Raw genomic sequence first — 19,105 nt, 5'->3', positions numbered from 1 at the left:
ATTTAATATAGTGAACGAATGTATTTATGTATTTTATATTACTTATTAATTTACTTAGAATTATTTATTATTTTGTTGGAAAAGTTCCATTTGTTTATTTTCGTATTTTTATTTTGACCCTTTGTTGCCAATATTCAGTTCTCTTTTATTTATATAATTGAATGATACTTTTGCATTTATTTCTGATTGTTTTATTTAGCAAATAAAGTACCCTTGTAAAAACTGTCGATTTAAAAAATTAAACACTCAGCTAGATGGCCACTAATATGGTCTACCTTCAATAATTAAATGTAATTGTAAACGAGGTAAGATGACTGCCAGCAGGGGTTGTTTATCCCACCTTTGTACACAACAATTGCTTCCTAGTAGCTGGACTTTCCTTTTGCATCCTGATTCTATCCCAGCAGTGCACGGAAATTAACTCAACCCCAGTGTAAGTTCTACTAAGTCATATTTTTGTGTGTCTACTTTTCCATTGTAGTTACAGTTAGCGCTTTAAAATGTCTTTAGAGTAACTATTTCTTACATCACTCCGAATGCATGCAATGACAAGCCGGTTGTTGACATAAATCGTTGTGAGAACATCTATAAACCTTTACAAGTTTTACATACATTTTAAGTCGGGTTCAAACCAGAAACTGAAAACGACAAATCAGTTTGTTTTGCTCATACTGTCACTTATCAACTGAATCATTTTATTTTATTTGTTCGATCGTATTATTTCAGGTTATGATTCTATCTGCCACAAAGTGTATTTACCTATCGGCAACTACGTCACTATGTTTACCCATACTTTTATCTCAAGAGATGAGAAAACAATGTTTTAAAAGGCGATGAATTGGCTGTCATAAATATATAACTAAAACGATTTTCAGCTCAATAATCCAATCGAAAAGCCTTTTACGTTCTCTTAAAATATTTATCCGCATAAAAAGGAGACTTTAAGGGGTCGTTCAGACCGAACGCGTATCGCGCTAAAAAAACAAATGCAAGACTCAGAGCAACGAACATAACAGAACGCAACTCTCGAGACACGTTTATAATAGACTTTCTTTTAACTTGACACGGTATCTAAAACCAACGCGGCACTTCTGCGCGAGGCGCTGAAAAAAACAAACCGTAGACATAATAAAACAATTGAAAAACAGCGCGGGCGGATTTTAAAATGTGTTCGGTGTGAAGTGCCCCTAACACAAGACGTAAGAAGAACAAAGGCCAATCGTATGAGAGGTTCTGCGCATGCGTCCGCGCGTCCTCTTTCACCGTGTAGGCAGATCCGCAAAGGTTCGCGTCAGCACCGCGTCTGAATTTCATGGTCGCGAGCTAACGTGAAAGTCAAAACCGTGAAATTTTCAGGGACCAGACACGATGCCGAGCTGATCGCTGGAATACGACTAGGTACTAAATGAGTTCATAACCTTCGTTAGGCATGCGTGCTCTTACGATGTCTGTTTTGCTGTGATTCATGGAGCTAATTGGCTAGGCTATCCGGCTGGGTTTGGTTGTGTGAATAAGGTAATTGTCATGTTGACACGTCAAGAGGATCTCGCGACACAGATGTTGACACTTTGGGAATAGCTGGTTTACAATTGATTGAATAGCACACGGGGTGTTGAACGAGTTAGTGAATGCTTTTACTAGTCCTGTAAAGTTTGACGGATCAGCTGAATGCTCGTCTCACGCCCTAAAATGAGACCAGACGGGGTGACTAACCTATCGATCCGAGCAGATACATTTCTGAATGTCAACATGAGCCTCATGTAATAGGACTTCGAGCTTATAGAGTCACTGTCTGCACTCCTCTGCTTATGTCATCATGTCACTTATGCTGCATTACACACATTGTCATTCCTCATTCTTCCTCTGAGCAGTGTGTGTGTATGTTTGTGTGTGTTTTGTTGTCATGAGTGTATCCTCAGATATTATGAGCTGTAATGTGTGTAGTGTTTCTTATGAAAATGGTATGGTATAGGCTTTTGTTCGATTAGAAACTTTGACTTTGAATCAATAGAATTGTTATTATGTTACATTATTACTATTTGTTTTCTTTTCTTTATAGGTATCGCAGTTGGCCAGGACTGCTACTCTGGACTGAATCTTTTGTGTGTAGCTGTCAATGTGAAGGGAGAAAACTCTACCGACACCACTATGGGTCAAGACAGGGGGAAGTATGATTTCTATATAGGTCTCGGCTTGGCCATAAGCTCCAGTATATTCATCGGAGGTAGTTTCATCTTAAAGAAGAAAGGACTCCTTCGACTGGCCAGAAAAGGCTCTATGCGAGCAGGTATGTGTTGTTTTCCTTTCTATAAGGTAATATTTTATATATTTGATTTAATGGTGTCATGGAACCAGTGTTTGGAAAACATACGCAACTCCTTCAGAGAGGTTAAACTGGTATGGGAGGTAAAGTATTTGAGAGATTTTATTCCGACACACCTGCTTGTCTACAGCGATAGTCATTGTTTAAACGTAAAGGTGCAGCTCGATACAGAACACTGTCAGTCACCACTCACTTTTTGTAAATCATTAACAGTGTTTCCATGTACACCTCGCCATACTGAGATATTTATCTATGGGCCCATGTCATCTTAAAATGTCTCTAAGCTTTTACTGGTGTATATATACTGTGTGTGTGTGTGTGTGTGAGTGTGTATGTATATATATATATATATATACACGTAACAATAAGCGGTCGCTTTTCACAATTTTGTTCAACCCTAGTTTTATATTCTGCAGTGCAATAGAATTATTTGGTTGATCAGAAAACAGAAAAGCAATGCAAGCATTTGAGACATTTTGAAAGTATTTAAATACCACAAAGTCGAATTAAAATAATGTTTCTGCTTCTTTAAAATGTTTTTAATAAAAGTAACATTTATTATGTGTAGTAATGAAAACATTTTGGCTTTTAAATGAATAAAAAAATGTTCCGGGTGCCTGGGTAGCTCAGCAAGTATTGACGCTGACTACCAACCCTGGAGTCGCGAGTTCGAATCCAGGGCGTGTTGAGTGACTCCAGCCAGGTCTCCTAAGCAACCAAATTGGCCCGGTTGCTAGGGAGGGTAGAGTCACATGGGGTAACCTCCTCGTGGATGCGATTAGTGGTTCTCACTCTCAATGGGGCGTGTGGTAAGTTGTGCGTGGATCGCGGAGAGTAGCATGAGCCTCCACATTCTGGGAGTCTCCGCGGTGGCATGCACAATGAGCTACGTGATAAGATGCGTGGATTGACTGTCTCAGAAGTGGAGGCAACTGAGACTTGTCCTCCGCCACCCGGATTGAGGAGGATAACCGCTCCACCACAAGGACCTACTAAGTAGTAGGAATTGGGCATACCAAATTGTGAGAAAAGGAGATAAAAAAAAAAAAAAAAAAGGGGGTTTCATGAATAAATAACAATGGCCCATAATGGCAATATATTTTTTAGGTTACATTTAGGCTACATTAACCAGTATTGATAAATATGATTATTGATATGTTAATATTGATATATTTGAATTTGTTCCCACGTAGATATTGAACAGGCATGAAAGTAATTTGTGTCTGTTCAGTCCAAATATGATATTTTAATGATTGATGACGTTTATTTTTTTTTTTTAATTGTGGTTGAACCTAATGTATTGACAAAATGGGCTTGCCAATGAACAAACGAATGAAAATAAACAGAGAAAAATCATTTCAAAGAGGTTTACAATCCATTTTTGACACTGATGCATACTAAATCTAGGACATAGAAGTTGGTTTTTGCAATTACTTGTAAAATGTTAACCTTTGTGGTCCATCATGTATAAATGACATTTGCATTTTTAAAAAGCCACATAATTCAAACAACCTTTGGGTATGTACAGTAATAGACATACAGGGTTAATGGAACACATAAACATTCTATGTTTGGCGTCAGTACAAAGTTCAGGGTTGGCGATGTGATGTCATTTACCTTTAACCTTGTTGTAGCAGTGAAGTTGTTTGACTGTTGACAGTTAAAATTATTTCTGAGTGATAGTAATGTTTGTTTCAACTAGTGGTCAACTGATACTAATTTTATCAAATTGACAAAGCCAATGCTGAAATCTCCAGAGTAGGCTGGTCAATGAAATTATAATCCAGATACTGTATATGTAATGCAACTTAATTATAGCAAATGAGACAAACACAGAATTACTTGCATTAATGGAACAATTTACAAAGTAATTAATTTTTTTGTTTTTTAAACCACTCAAAAATGTTTGGCTTCAGAAATGTGCATTATCCATTGACATGGCATCTGTTAATATTTAGTCAAAATAGAACATGTATAATATATAACTATAATGTAGTTAATATATAGGTCTATCACTAGAAGGGTTGCAAATATTAAGACATTTTCTTAATCAACAATTGTTAACATTTAATTCATCGATTAATCATCAACAATAAGAATAATAAACTTAAGTGATGAACAGCTTGAATGTAAAAAAAAATACTAGACTCATTTTTCTTCAATCAATCTTTATTTATACAAAGTTTGTTTTTGTTTTTTGTTATTTTTTTTATTGTTTTATTTTTTTGACTGACCAGCCGTTCAAATTCAAACTTGAAAATGTTGATTAATCGCCGAGCTCAGAAGCTCTAAGCTGCACTACTGAACTTTGTGCTCTTTAGCGACATCTGTGGTTGAAACTAAAAAGTGCAAGCAATTTGCGTAAGAACGCTTTACCTGAGTTGTGTTTCAGCACTGCTCTTGTGTGCGGATGAATCTCATGATTTGAGCTTAACTGGACATCGCCTGTGTGTGAACATGACTGGGAGATTTTTAAAGCGGAAGTCATAATGTTGTATTTCATTTTGATATGTTATTCTATTAAACATTTAAAACAGAAAAATTGCTTGCTTTGATTAAAATAAACAACACTTGTATTTACATATTATGAATGAATATGAGATTTACACTTATAGCGCTTTTCTGACACTATACTCAAAGTGCTTCAACATTGAGAACAGGGGACTCTCCTCAACCACCATCAGTTGCCAGCATATTTTATTATGATTATACAAGTGTTTTATCTTCTATTAATGCTTGTATTTTACTACTCTTATGAATTTAAGAAGTGAAATTCATGAACTGATATGAGTTCAGTGGAAGACTTTATTATTTTATATTATATTGTACAGCCTCAGTTGATAATGCAAGTAAAACCGTACAATAGTACATCTATGCACTGCGCAAAACACTGTAAACTAAAAACAAAATGAGGATTCAATAATGATGGGGATGAAATATGTTTTTTTTTTAAACATGCAATATAAACATTACAATAATATGATTAATTAATAATTTATTTAGCAGTAAAGTTATATTAGATAGACACTAAAAAAAAATAAGATGTAAGTTACTGTGCTATAAAATCGGAACATACAATTTAAACAGCTTGAGATGATTGTACATTTCATGGGGAACTACCTTGTACCTATAGTGGCTTTTAAACAGAAAGACTATCTGCTAAAGGGACAATTAGCGATAGCTTGTGCGTTTTTGCAACGGGCAAAAGAAATGAGAAAACAGCAGCAAACACTCTTAGGGAACCTGGAAACTACAGCAATGTTATAAAATACACAGAAGTCATGAATATTAGTAAACACGTTACAGTAACCTCACCGGACAATGTAGATACATCTCGATCAGTTAACACATGAATATTGTTCGATTCATACAAGCATGACAAGCAATGTAAGTTCAACAACCCTACCAGAAAACATATCCACTGACTGTCTGAACTGAACTGAACAGTGTAGTTTCCCCACTGGAACACGTGAAAGCCGGTATTTCATTTCTGTATTTTCGGACATGACGTAAGGATGAATGACAAGCTTGCAATTTCGCGCCAAATCCAAGTAATTTTTGTAGGCTTACCATAGTGAATCATGGCAAGGTAAGTACATCGTTTTGAACACTGTTTTGTTTATGTCAACAATGGCATTTTGTAAATTTTTATCCAAAAATGCTTCCGTAGTGCAGCTTTAATCGATCAAATTATTAACAAAGAATAATCTATCATCGATTATTCATTAACATCCCTAATCACTAGTGTCAAGCATAATGCTCTATACATTTTGAAATGTTCATTATCTTGTTTCCAGGTCAAGGTGGTCATGCATACTTAAAAGAATGGCTTTGGTGGGCCGGCTTGTTATCAAGTAAGTGACATAGTCAAGACAGGTTTCAAGCAGTATTTCACATACAGTGAATATTTATCATGTTTTGTGGCTTTGCTCCTCTGTACACTGTTTTGCTATAACAATTCTAATTCTGTCTGCTTTTGACAGTGGGGGCTGGTGAAGCTGCCAATTTCGCTGCATATGCCTTTGCCCCTGCCACTCTCGTCACTCCTCTCGGGGCCCTCAGTGTGCTAGTGAGGTTTGTAAACCTTTTGTGAATTCCTAAGAATTTCACAATCATATTTGCTATTGAATATGTAAATGGAATTTACTGGAATGGGAGGTGGGAAATACTGTAGAAAAGTTTTAAAGAATGCAACTTGGGAGGTATTTTTGCACTGAGAACTTCAGTGTGATTCATGCTAGTGGTTTAGCAGTAAGCTTTGTGGTTTCCTTTTTTGTTGTTTTTAAACCAAGTGTAGTCTTTATCTTAACAGTTGCAACCATCAACCAAGTTGTCAAAGTGGAAAATCTCTTGATGTTTAAAGTATTTTTAAAGTGTCAAAGCGTTAACTTCTCAAAAGGATGAAAACAAGCTTCAGTACAGGACAATTCGTAAACATACTCTCGTAATCCCTACTGATATTTAAATTCTCAAGGGCCAATGGTACAAGGTGATGGCAAGAGGACCCTCCCTTTTTTGTTCATACCCTGCGCCACTGAAAGGAATATTTCACCCAAAAATGAAAATTCTCTCATCATTTACTCACCTTCATGCCATCACAGATGTGTATGATTTTCTTTCATCTGCAGAACACAAATTATGATTATTTTGAAGAATATTTAAGCTCTGTAGGTCCAGTCAGAGCAAGTGAATGGGTGCCAACATTTTGACACTCCAAAAAGCACAAAGGCAGCATAAAATTAATCCATATAGGCATGTGATGGTATAAAATTTTCATGTCACGATAGTTACTAAAGCTTTTATCACGGTATATGGTATTATTACGGTGTCAAATTACATTACAAAAACGGGTTAAACAAACTTTATTGTTGTTCTCTTTATAAAAAGTTGAATCACATTTTCAGTATCAAACTGGCCTTTAAATTAACAGATAACAAAGAACTTTGAAAAAAATCTGAACATTTAAAAAACTACTATCAACAACATATATACATATTAAAACATCAACTAAATGCTATGTTTGGCTATTTAAGTGGTCATTCTGCCACTGGGCCTCTGATCATTACAGATCAGGACAAACCTTGTCTTGTTGAGGCTAATGTTAAAGTAAGGCTAGACTAATTTTATCGAGCCAGCTACTAGGCAACAACAATAGTGCATGTTTTTTTTTCAGGATAGCAAGCCAGTTGCTAATATATACTGTAGCTAGGCGCTAGCTACATCTTTAATAACCGCAAGTTCACTCTCACTGAATGACAACGTACGATTGCGTGGCATTCCAACTTTAATTAATATTTTAATCATCATTGTGTCACACTGCCGTTATTAAATACAGGACTTATTATTATCTGATTCTAACAAGACACACGTTACTGTGTAGCCAGCGGAGTTTTAGCGAACGACTCTCTGGCCACTAGAAAGCAAGATACACATTATCTGCAAAGGGCAACAAGAGGGTTGTCTCTCAGTTTTCAAAAACAGTTTGGAAAAACAAGCAGAAATGTCACAACTAACCTTTTATCTTGCTGATTTGAACGCAATGATTGTTCCGCGGATGAGCGGACATGTCCACGGCAGTTTCGCTGCCACTTTTCTCGCACGTTTTACTCAAACGAAACGTTGGTTGGGAAACCATCTCCAACCAACAATCCCTCTGCATTTTTATGTAACCCAAAATACTTCCACACTACCAACTTAACCCTGTTAGAATGTGGATAAAGGGTCGGCAGCATTACTCCTTTAGCAACGTTTCTCTTCCCCGCTGGTTTGTTTACATCAGAGTGCATGTGCACGCAGTGTTGAGAATCTTGATTCGTTGATAGGGAAAAAAAACTACTGAGTGATCAGAAAAATAAATAAATTGGCCAAAAGGTTATCTAGAAATATTTACGGTATTTTGTAGTGCCCACGATAACAATATTGTGCATGTTATTTACCGTGATATCATATAACCAAACACCGTTACATGTCTAAATTCATACGACTCCAGTGTTTTAATCCATGTCTTCAAAAATGATTTGATATGTGTGGGTGAGAAACAGATCAATATTTTTGATAACTCCAATTTTCAATAACTCCCTGCCCAGTAGGTGGCGATATGCATAAAGTATATGAATCACCAAAAATACAAGTTAAAAGTTGGAAATTGACTGAGCAGGGAGGAGAATTTATAGTAAAAATGGACTTAAATATTGATCTGTTTCTCACACCCACCTATCATATCGCTTCTGAAGACATTGATTTAACCACTGGAGTCTTATGGATTACTTTTATGCTGACTTGTGTGATTTTTGGAGCTTCAAAATTTTGGCACCCATTCACTTGCATTGTATGGACCTACAGACCTGAAAAATTCTTCTAAAAATCTTAATTTGAGTTCAGCAGATGAAAGAGAGTCAAACACATCTGGGATGGCATGAGAGAATTTTCATTTTCTGGTGAACTATTCAGGCACAGCTTTGTTGTACCATGTTTCCTATCTTCTGAAAACAGTTAGGAATTTATGTATTGATTCATTTTTCCATTTTGTCAGTACAATTGGTATAATGCATGGATGTAACAGCACATTCGTGCCTCACACTAATTCAGTGACTTAGGTCATGACTATTGTGCTGGAGGTCATCATTTACTCACCCTCCGTAATTCCAAACCCTTATGACTTTCTTTCTTCAATGGACACATAAGGAGAATGTATGCACTGTTCTATTCCATACAACATAAGCATACAGGGGCTGTCAAGCTACAAATTGACCAAAAATACCAAAAGTTGACTCATTCCAAATCTGGTATATTCCAAGTTTTCTGAAGCGATATGATAGCTTTGTGTGAGAAATTTAACTTAAAAATCTTGCCCTCCGCTGGATCTCATTTGCGCTTGCGCATATTCAGACTTGTCACCAGGATCGCACCAGGTTTGATGTCAATGGTAACAAACGGCATTGGTTTTCATGTGTGTCAGAACAGATTGTGAAAAGCCAAGTTTGCATATGCGCAAGTGCGAATGAGATTTAAAAGCTACGGTGGAGGGAAGAATTTGCAGTGAATAAATCATGTTTCAGTTTGGTAATCACTCAAAGCTATTAAATGGTTTTAGAAGACTCAATACAGCACATGAGTTGTATGAACTACTTTTATGGTGCTTTTTTTGTCATTTTTGGAGCTTGAGGGTCCATGGTCACTGTTTGCTTTCATTGTTCGGACAAGAACATAACTTTGTGTTTCATGGGAGAAAGAAAGTCACACGGGTTCACCGCGACATGAGGGTGAGTAAATGATGACCATTTTCAAGAGGTTAGGTTTAATGTGTGCCTGTTCTTGCAGTGCGGTCTTGTCTTCATACTTCCTGACGGAGAGGTTGAATCTTCACGGGAAGCTTGGCTGTTTGCTCAGTATTCTGGGCTCCACTACCATGGTGATACATGCACCTAAAGAGGAGGAGATCGACAGCCTGAAAGATATGGCCAAAAAACTGGTCGATCCAGGTAAATGAGTTCATGTTAAGACAACAGTGTGTCCTATGGAATGTGACGCTTGTTATCATTCAGCAGGCACATTCAAATAAAGCAGCAACCCACAGGCTGAAAATGGCCATTGGTGAAATCCAACCCAGCCCATGGGATGATTGGTGGGGGGTGGGGGTATAAAGTATAATTTGCTTAAATTCATCCAATTATTAAAATTGGTTGGATATATTCACAATATATTCTTTCATTTGTGTTGCAACATGTAGCTCGTATCTTGAAGTGGTGGAACCATTCTTTTAATGGCATTTTTAGGTTAATGTTAAGTTTTAGATGGCTTACAAAATCGAAAGTGAGGCATAGAGAGCACTGAGTGGTTTTATAATTTCTGGTCAATATTGCTTATTTATAATTTTGCCTATTTACCTATTCTCTATGTATATGTAATCTAAAGGTGTCTGGCCAATTAAATTAATAAATTCCATGTGCTCCCTTTTGTTTTACCTCAGTATTAGTTATTAATAAACAGCTTCAAGTTGATTCTGGACTTAAGCTTCAGAACAGCATGTGTTGTGCATGTGCTCTGTATAAGAACACAAAGGTTGAAAAAAAAAAAATGAGTTTGACACTTCTGTGCTACATTTATAGTAACTACTTTAAATAGCTTGGAAATATAGTGAATAAGGTATATTAAGTTAAATGAAATAAATATAGTTTAAAGGCTAAAGCAATATATGGTTGTTTCTTCAACTTCTGACAATTTTACCACTGTGGACTTGGTCTTTAAAATATTTTTCCACACTCTCACTAAATTATTTGTCTACTGACAATGCTCAGCTGTGTTTGTACATGCATCACTGGAGATTTTTAATATATATATATATATATATTATACACACACACCGATCAGCCACAACATTAAAACCACCTGCCTAATATTGTGTAGGTCCCCCTCGTGCCGCCAACACAGCGCCAGTCCACATCTCAGAATGCTATTCTTCTCACCACAATTGTACAGAGCAGTTATCTGAGTTACCGTAGACTTTGTCAGTTCGAACCAGTCTGGCCATTCTCTGTTGACCTCTCTCATCAACAAGGCATTTCCGTCCACAGAACTGCCGCTCACTGGATATTTTTTGTTTTTGGCACCATTCGGAGTAAATTCTAGAGACTGTTGTGTGTGAAAATCCCAGGAGATCAGCAGTTACAGAAATAATCAAACCAGCCCATCTGGCACCAACAATCATCCATGCAGTTATCTAATCAGCCAATTGTGTGGCAGCAGTGCAATGCATAAAATCATGCAGATATGGGTCAGGAGCTTCAGTTAATGTTCACATCAACCATCAGAATGGGGAAAAATGTGATCTCAGTGATTTGGACCGTGGCATGATTGTTGGTGCCAGATGGGTTGGTTTGAGTATTTCTGTAACTGCTGATCTCCTGGGATTTTCACACACAACAGTCTCTAGAATATTTATTTTTTTTAATTCCCACCAGCGTCATTTCCACCACATTTCAAATTTTGTATTGTTTTTAATAGAATTTCATAGTGGAAATGACGGTGATGGAATGGCATTTTAATGTTTTTAGATTAAAATGGCAGGCTTGTTTGTCTTGCTAAGGCTGGATTCATAGCAAACATTTTATGTATCCTAAAAACACTTTTTTAGGATACATAAAATTGCACACTTTTTGCATTATTTGACAAAATAGCTAAATCATTTAATTGGTATTTTTTTTAAACTCTTTGTTTAGATTATCTTACATGCTTAAAAGTATAGTCTTTATCTTAACTTGGTTGATGGTTGCAACTGTTATCAAAGTGAAAAATCTCCTGATGTTTAAAGCATTTTTAAAGTGTTAAAGCGTTAACTTCTCAGAAGTATGAAAACAAGCTACAATACAGGACAACTCTCGTAATCCCTACTGATATTTAAATTCTCAAGGGCCAATGGTACAAGGTGATGGCAAGAGGACCCTCCCTTTTTTGTTCATACCCTGCACCATTAAAAGGAACATTTTACCCAAAAATAAAAAAAAATCTCTCATTTGCTCACCCTCATGCCATCACAGATGTGTATGACTTTTAGTTTTTTATATAATGGATTTTCATAGTTTAGTATTGAAAATCTGGGACAAGGCTAAAAGTTAAAATCTGTTCCTTTTAATAAATATCAACCCCTGGGACATGAAATCTTACCCATATATAATATAAACATGCACTATTGCAGTCTTGAGAAAGTGCAGGTAAATAAATATTTCTATTGATAGTTTGTATGTTTCTTCAGGGACCCGTTTGAGTTATTTTTATTTTACGAAAAGATTGCTTTATGTAACCTAATCGTATTTGTTATCTTACCTCCATCTGTCTCCAGGCTTTGTGGTCTTCGCGACAGCTGTCATCATCGTAGCTCTCATTTTCATCTTCGTATTGGGCCCACGCCACGGGCAGACCAACATCCTGGTGTACATCACTATCTGCTCTGTGATTGGTGCCCTTTCCGTGTCTTGCGTAAAGGGATTGGGCATTGCCATTAAGGAGGCCATTGCTGGAAAGCCAGTAGCGCGAAACCCTTTGGCTTGGCTGCTGCTCCTGAGCCTGATAGCCTGTGTCAGTACACAGATCAACTACCTGAACAAAGCACTGGACATATTTAACACCTCTCTAGTCACACCCATCTACTATGTGTTCTTCACCACCTCGGTGCTGTCATGCTCAGCCATATTGTTCAAAGAATGGGAACACATGGGTGCTGATGACATCATCGGCACATTGAGTGGCTTTGTCACTATTATCGTTGGCATCTTCCTTTTGCACGCCTTTAAGGACATTAGTATTAGCTTGGCTACACTTGCTGTGTCCATTAGGAAGGAGGAGAAGAATGGGCCTGTATCAAATGGCATGGCAGCTCACAACCACTCCACTTATGAGCTGCTACATAATGAAGTCACAGAGGACATTGACGATAGAGAGATGGGATTGCCATTTGACAGCATCTCCAGAAGAAATGGCACTATGACAGTGTCTTAGGGCCAAAAAGGAACCAATGTGCAGCAGTTGATGAAAATGTTTTTGTTTTTTTAGCCTTTTTTGTCCCTTTTTCGCAATGAGATAAAACCCAAGACAATCAACACGAGGTAAAAAAAAAATTAAAAAAAAATGGACCAATCTGTACTAAAAGTTTTGTTTTATTCGCCTTACCCCCCTTGTTTCAGATTAGACTACATGGTAAGGCTTCATCTCATTCCTCATGTAGCACTGTAAATATACACCCGTATGTTTTTAAGAGACTTATATTTTATGTACAGATATCTGAATTTACATGCACTGAGTTTCTTTCTACAAAAATCAGTAGTTGCTTTGATTTTGTAATAAAGACATCCAAGTGAAACGAGAAGACCTTATGTAAATTATCAACAGTGTAGTCTAATTTAATGAGTTATCATATACACCTCCTCAAGTCACTCCAACCCAGTATAATGTTTTGCTTAAATTTTTCCAACCTGTTTGTTCCGTAGAATATGAAACATGTTTTGCAGAATGTCCAGAGTTCTTTTTTTCTTAAAGGAATAGTTCACCCAAAAATAATTTACTCAACTCTTGTGCCGTCTCAAACTCATGACTTGCATTCTTCTGCAGAACACAAAGATATATATTCATGGATATAATGGGTTTATATACACAGATCAGCCACAACATTAAAACCACCTGCCTAATATTGTGTAGGTCCCCCTCGTTCCGCCAAAACAGTGCCAACCCGCATCTCAGAATAGCATTCTGAGATGATATTCTCACCACAATTGTACAGAGCGGTCATCTGAGTTATCGTAGACTTTGTCAGTTCGAACCAGTCTAACCATTCTCTGTTGACCTCTCTCATCAACAAGGCATTTCTGTCCACAGAACTGCTGCTCACTGGATGTTTTTGGCACCATTCTGAGTAAATTCTAGAGACTGTTGTGTGTGAAAATCCCAAGAAATCAGCAGTTACAGAAATACTCAAACCAGCCCATCTGGCACCAACAATCATGCCACAGTCCAAATCACTGAGATCACATTTTTCCCCCATTCTGATGGATGATGTGAACATTAACTGAAGCTCCTGACCCGTATCTGCATGATTTTATGCAGCGCACTGCTGCCACACGATTGGCTGATTAGATAATCGCATGGATGATTGTTGGTGCCAGATGGGTTGGTTTTAGTATTTCTGTAACTGCTGATCTCCTGGGATTTTCACGCACAACAGTCTCTAGAATTTACTCAGAATCGTGCCAAAAACATCCAGTGAGGGGCAGGTCTGTGGATGGGAATGGCCAGACTGGTTCAAACTGACGAAGTCTGTGGTAACTCAGATAATCACTCTGTACAATTGTGGTGAGAAGAACAGCATTCTGAGATGTGGGTTGGCGCTGTTTTGGCGGCATGAGGCAGGTGGTTTTAATGTTGTGGCTGATTGGTGTATACATACAATGCAAGTCAATGGGTCCAAAACTTTAAAGCTCCAAAAAGGAAATATAGGCAGAATAAAGTTCATCTATAAAGGTAATCGAGTGGTTTTATGTCTTCTGAAGGGATACGATCGGTTTTAGTTTAGAAGTAGACCAAAATGTAACTCGTTTTTCCACAATAAATCTTCATTATCAGTAGTCTCCACTTGTGTGCCACAGAAGAACTCAAATGTCAGTGAAGCTTGAGACAGCATAAGGATGAATAAATTACAGAATTATCATTTTTGGGTTAACTATTCCATTAATGGAGACCAAGGCTGTCAACCTCCAAAAAAGCAATCCATACAATTTGTGCACAATATTCCAACTCTTAAAAATAAGTCTTCCACTCTGCTATAGCGCTCAAATCTAATTTGCAATTGAATTAAGTACAAATATGATGAGGCAAAGACACATGTGCGTCTCTTCATTGATGTCAAACCTGGCACAATATTTCTTGATGCACCATAAATGACGACAATTTGAATTTTTGGGTTAACTTGTGACCTATATATATTATTTGTGAAGAAGGAATCTTGAAGAAACCATTATTTGATGCATATTTATTGAATTAAAATCTGATTACATAATTCAAATACAAAAAGGCACATGTTTATAAAGAGTAAAAACTTGGTTATGCTTAAAGATTTATTCAGAATAATAAAAGAAATCAACCATAAAATCGTTCAAAAACACCACACAGAAAATAGATGTGCTGGTCTCTCACCACAGCAAACCTTAAATAATCAATCGATAAAACCCACTAGGCCATTTTCATACCCTCATTCCCAGCTTTAAGTATAAAACATAAAAAAAGGACTGTGCTATCATTAACACTTAGATAATAGTCATTTGTCTATAATAAGGCACACGTGTGTACAAAATCAACCTTAAATACACTAAGTGAAACCGGGCCACTTTTGTGGACATCAGTTTAAAATAAATTTTGGCCTAATTTACCAAAGCCTGAGACATGTGCATTATCAATGATGTTACAAATGATTGGTGCATACCAAATCACTTGACAAATCAAGGCAGCTTACTGGCTCTGTGAACACTGCAGGCCTATGCAAGAAAGTAGAATGTGACAGTGAATCTGGTCGCTAAATATGTTTCCCACTATCATGTTACTCATGGAAATGTACTGTAATCTCAGTTGCTGGCCAGTGACTGATGGATGGGTGGCTGAAAGCATCGCACATGTTCTACTGGCATATTCTCTCCATCCCCAGACTTCAGGTACTTGTTCAAAATGGCAAAGATTTCATCATTCAGAACCTGGAACTTGCGAATTCTGTCAACCATTTTCTTTAGAGGCTATGGAGGGAAAGAGAAGATGACAATACAGATTTGGGATTTGGTTAGTCTTGATAATACTACAAAATACACTAAGCTGACCGAGACAAAAAAGGCCACTTTTTATACTAGTGCCATACCACTGCTGGGGAAGCTACTTTGAAATTGTAGCTTTCCAAACAACAAGCTACTCAGAACTTAAAGTAGTTAAAACTACAGTCAAGCTACTCTATAAAAAAAAAACAATTAGTTGGCTAAACTACATGCTACTAACTAAAAGCAGCTAAGGGCCTGGGTAGCTCAGCGAGTATTGACCCTGACTACCACTCCTGGAGTCGCGAATTCGAATCCAGGGCGTGCTGAGTGACTTCAGCCAGGTCTCTTAAGCAACCAAATTGGCCCGGTTGCTAGGAAGGTGGAGTCACGTGGGGTAACCGCCTCGTGGTCGCTATAATGTGTGGTTCTCGCTCTCGGTGGGGCGAAGTGAGTTGTGCGTGGATGCCGCGGAGAATAGCATGGGCCTCCATACGCGCTACGTCTCCGCGGTAACGCGCTCAACAAGCCACGTGATAAGATGCGCGGATTGACAATCTCAGACGCGGAGGCAACTGAGATTCGTCCTCCGCCACCCGGATTGAGGCAAGTCACTACGCCACTCCGAGGACTTACAGCACATTGGGAATTCCAAATTGGGGAGAAAATAAAATAATTAAAAAACAAAAAAACAGCTAACTACTCTGAAACTTTTTCAACATTGCAGAATTCAATAATATCACTTGATAGTTATACATTTAATTAGGGTGACATTCCTTTACAAAAATAAACCATGGTTTTACTATAGTAACAATAGTTTATCCATGGTGTTTCTAGTAAAGCCATTCTAACTGCAAAATTACTAAAGTAAAACCACAGTTCCATGAGGGTTAAACAGATAGGATGAAGACATTAAATTGCACATAAATTTATACTAAATATACACTGATAAAACAGCCGATTTTTATAACCAAATCAAAACATTGTGATAAACTAATATTAGTTAAACAATGGTCCTAACCAAGTTGCCAGTGAGAAGTAATCCTAGGTTTACCACACCAATACATTTTCAGTCAATTGTGATAAATGGATAAGGATTAATATTTACAAATATTTTAAAATAACTAGAAACATTTGCTATAGAAATTTCCATGACTTTGTAAGATTTTATTAATTTCCATAACTTTACTACGCATCGATAATCAGAACATTTTCCTGATGATCATCGATGCATATCGGCATTTTTTTATATATAAATAGGGCTACTCGTTGCACAATAGTTTTTGTCTCGTCATACACATTTCTTAACACAACTTTGGTAAAGTATGAGGGGCAGGGTAGCTTAAAGGGAGTCGCACACCAAACTGGTGGATGACATGATGCTTAAATTCAAAACAATTATTTTCTTTGAAGGTACGCACACCGCCGTCACCGCTCTGCATCCTGACTCGGGAGGCTGCTCAAAATTCTGCAGTGCCAGGGAGTGCAACTCGCATAGTTTTCCATTTATTTCGACTCAAATCATTATCAAAGGACAGACTATTTACTCTAGCCATCACTAGATGATATACTGTGTAAATGTATCTTTTATTTAGCCAAAACAATGTATTTTCAGTTACAAGAATGTCTTTTTGTGCTTTGAGAGCTTGACTGAAACCTATTCAAGGCTACATACAGAGAAACTGCATAATAAATGTAGACAATTCTAACCGTTCACTTTTACACAGTTACACTCAACAATGTCACTTTGTTCATTCTTGAAGTACAAAAACCCTCGTAACTTTTGTGTGTATGGCAGGGTTAGTCAACTGGTGGCCCGCCAATAATCTTTGTCTGGCCCTCCAAGTAATTTTGATAAAATTGCCTCTCCATCTGAAACACCAGAGCACTCTCTGTGCAAAATTCAGTGTTCGCAGGCGCGAGCCTCAGCAATCAACGTTGAGTTTAACCAGAGACTATTTAGCAGAGACGGGCCACTTCTATTAAAATGAATGGGAGAAATTGGAACACCCAACCAAGAAGCTCTAGCACCCAACGGATGTAAAAAGGAAGTCCCGCCTTACAGGTAAAAGAGGCAATCACCTTTACCTGTCAATCATCTCGAGAATGTGAATACGTTTTTAGGGTAATCTGAGGTATAGAAGCACAATTTATGATACCAGCATTGTCAGATTTTACTGCTGATTTGAAATATGTTCTTTGATTGTAATCTTGACCAACCATTTTTGAGATTTCGGTGTTCCCCCATTCAAGTAGATAGGAACTGCACTGGCATGACTGGAAATGGTCTCCCAGGAGCATTCCAAATATGGACGACAGTGGACTGACTTGCTAGAAAGACTTTGGTTTAACAATGCTCACTGGCATGTGCAACAGCATTCAGCCGTCATCAGTTGTCCAGACCAGAGATCGTGTTTAAGCTTTTCTGGCAATAGATTAGTTACACTGCTTTGCTAAACATGGATCGCACAGTTTACTTCATTTATTTGATCGCGTCTTTTTCAATCAAATATATTTATATAAATTGCTTAGTTGTGTGGCGTGTGATCAAATCTACAGATGTAAAAAGTGATCATCGCAGTTGTTACAGAAATGTTATCAGCAGATAAGCACATCTTAGGCAACAAAATAGAAATCGATTATGAAAACCAAACGTTCAATGAAAATGTGCAGAAAAGTTTGCTTTTATGTGTCAAACGGGCTTGTCTCATCAGTTAAGGGTCTATAGTGCTCATAAAAATAGTGATCCATAAAATTGAACCAGCAGATATCCTGATTATATTTGGTTCTATACAGCTGTGAGTCAGCCCACTCAATCACGAACAGCATGAACTCAGTTTTTTCTTCATTTGCCAGTGATTATCTGCACAAATGTCTGGCTCTTGCACTGGCTATTGTGTGCAAATTCACAATATTTGCAAGACTAATTTTCTTCTCTGAATAGGATAATACTTTATAGAGAAAATGGAAGAATATATATGTATTTTTTATTTATTTATTTTTTCCAAAAAGAAAATGCATTAAGTGAACATGACATTTTTATATGCCTGTTGTTTTCATATGTGGGTGGTTATTGTGAGAGGGCTTTAGCAGATCTAAATGTTTCTCCTCAGTTTTCATATTGTGTAAACAATAGCGCTAAATTATTTTATTTATTTTTTTTTCATTTGTTTTTCTCCAAAATTAAGTTGATAAAAAAAAATTGTTAGTTAAGAGTACAAGTCATGTTTATTTTTCAGCCAGATCTTAAAAAATTATAATTCAATATACAGTACACCCTGTGACTATTTTAATATGAATAAATGCACAGTATTAAAGGTGTTTAAAGTAACATGTTACTTGTAATGAAAGTGCTAGCTAAGATGAATACTGAAAAAAAAATGTTGGCCCCCACAAAGTTTTCATCTGGATAATCTGGCCCCCGCAAGAAAGTAGTTAAAGAGCCCTGGTGTATGGTGACTAGATTCACAACCGTGGACTCCCACCTGCACCGCATCAA

At 37.2% G+C, this 19,105-nt stretch overlaps 2 protein-coding genes across 7 annotated transcripts in view; one reads left to right on the top strand and one right to left on the bottom strand.

The window, feature by feature from the left end:
* Positions 1-358: 358 nt before the first annotated feature.
* Positions 359-13,184, top strand: LOC127448843 (magnesium transporter NIPA2-like). 3 transcript variants are annotated; one of them, XM_051711687.1, is made up of 6 exons: positions 359-433; positions 2,060-2,287; positions 6,121-6,177; positions 6,307-6,397; positions 9,644-9,804; positions 12,162-13,184. In XM_051711687.1, the coding sequence occupies exons 2-6, from the start codon at positions 2,149-2,151 to the stop codon at positions 12,815-12,817; spliced, it is 1,104 nt and encodes a 367-aa protein (XP_051567647.1). In that variant the 5' UTR covers positions 359-433; positions 2,060-2,148; the 3' UTR covers positions 12,818-13,184. The 3 variants fall into 3 exon arrangements, with proteins under 3 accessions (XP_051567647.1, XP_051567646.1, XP_051567645.1); XM_051711686.1 differs by lacking the exon at positions 359-433 and adding an exon at positions 1,252-1,398; XM_051711685.1 differs by lacking the exon at positions 359-433 and adding an exon at positions 1,797-1,961.
* Positions 13,185-14,146: 962 nt separating this feature from the next.
* LOC127448842 (cytoplasmic FMR1-interacting protein 1 homolog) overlaps positions 14,147-19,105 on the bottom strand; it is a 66,203-nt gene continuing 61,244 nt past the window's right edge. For all 4 annotated transcript variants that reach the window (XM_051711680.1, XM_051711681.1, XM_051711683.1 and 1 more), the window contains exon 31: positions 14,147-15,594. In XM_051711680.1, coding sequence (XP_051567640.1) covers positions 15,430-15,594 — 165 coding nt within the window. In that variant the 3' untranslated portion in view covers positions 14,147-15,429. The remainder of the gene's footprint in view (positions 15,595-19,105) is intronic.

This window comes from Myxocyprinus asiaticus, chromosome 12 (genome assembly GCF_019703515.2).
Source record: "Myxocyprinus asiaticus isolate MX2 ecotype Aquarium Trade chromosome 12, UBuf_Myxa_2, whole genome shotgun sequence".
Taxonomy (NCBI): Eukaryota; Metazoa; Chordata; class Actinopteri; order Cypriniformes; family Catostomidae; genus Myxocyprinus; species Myxocyprinus asiaticus.
The sequence above is the reverse complement of the archived record's forward strand: the minus strand, read 5'-3'. Positions and strand labels throughout refer to the sequence as shown.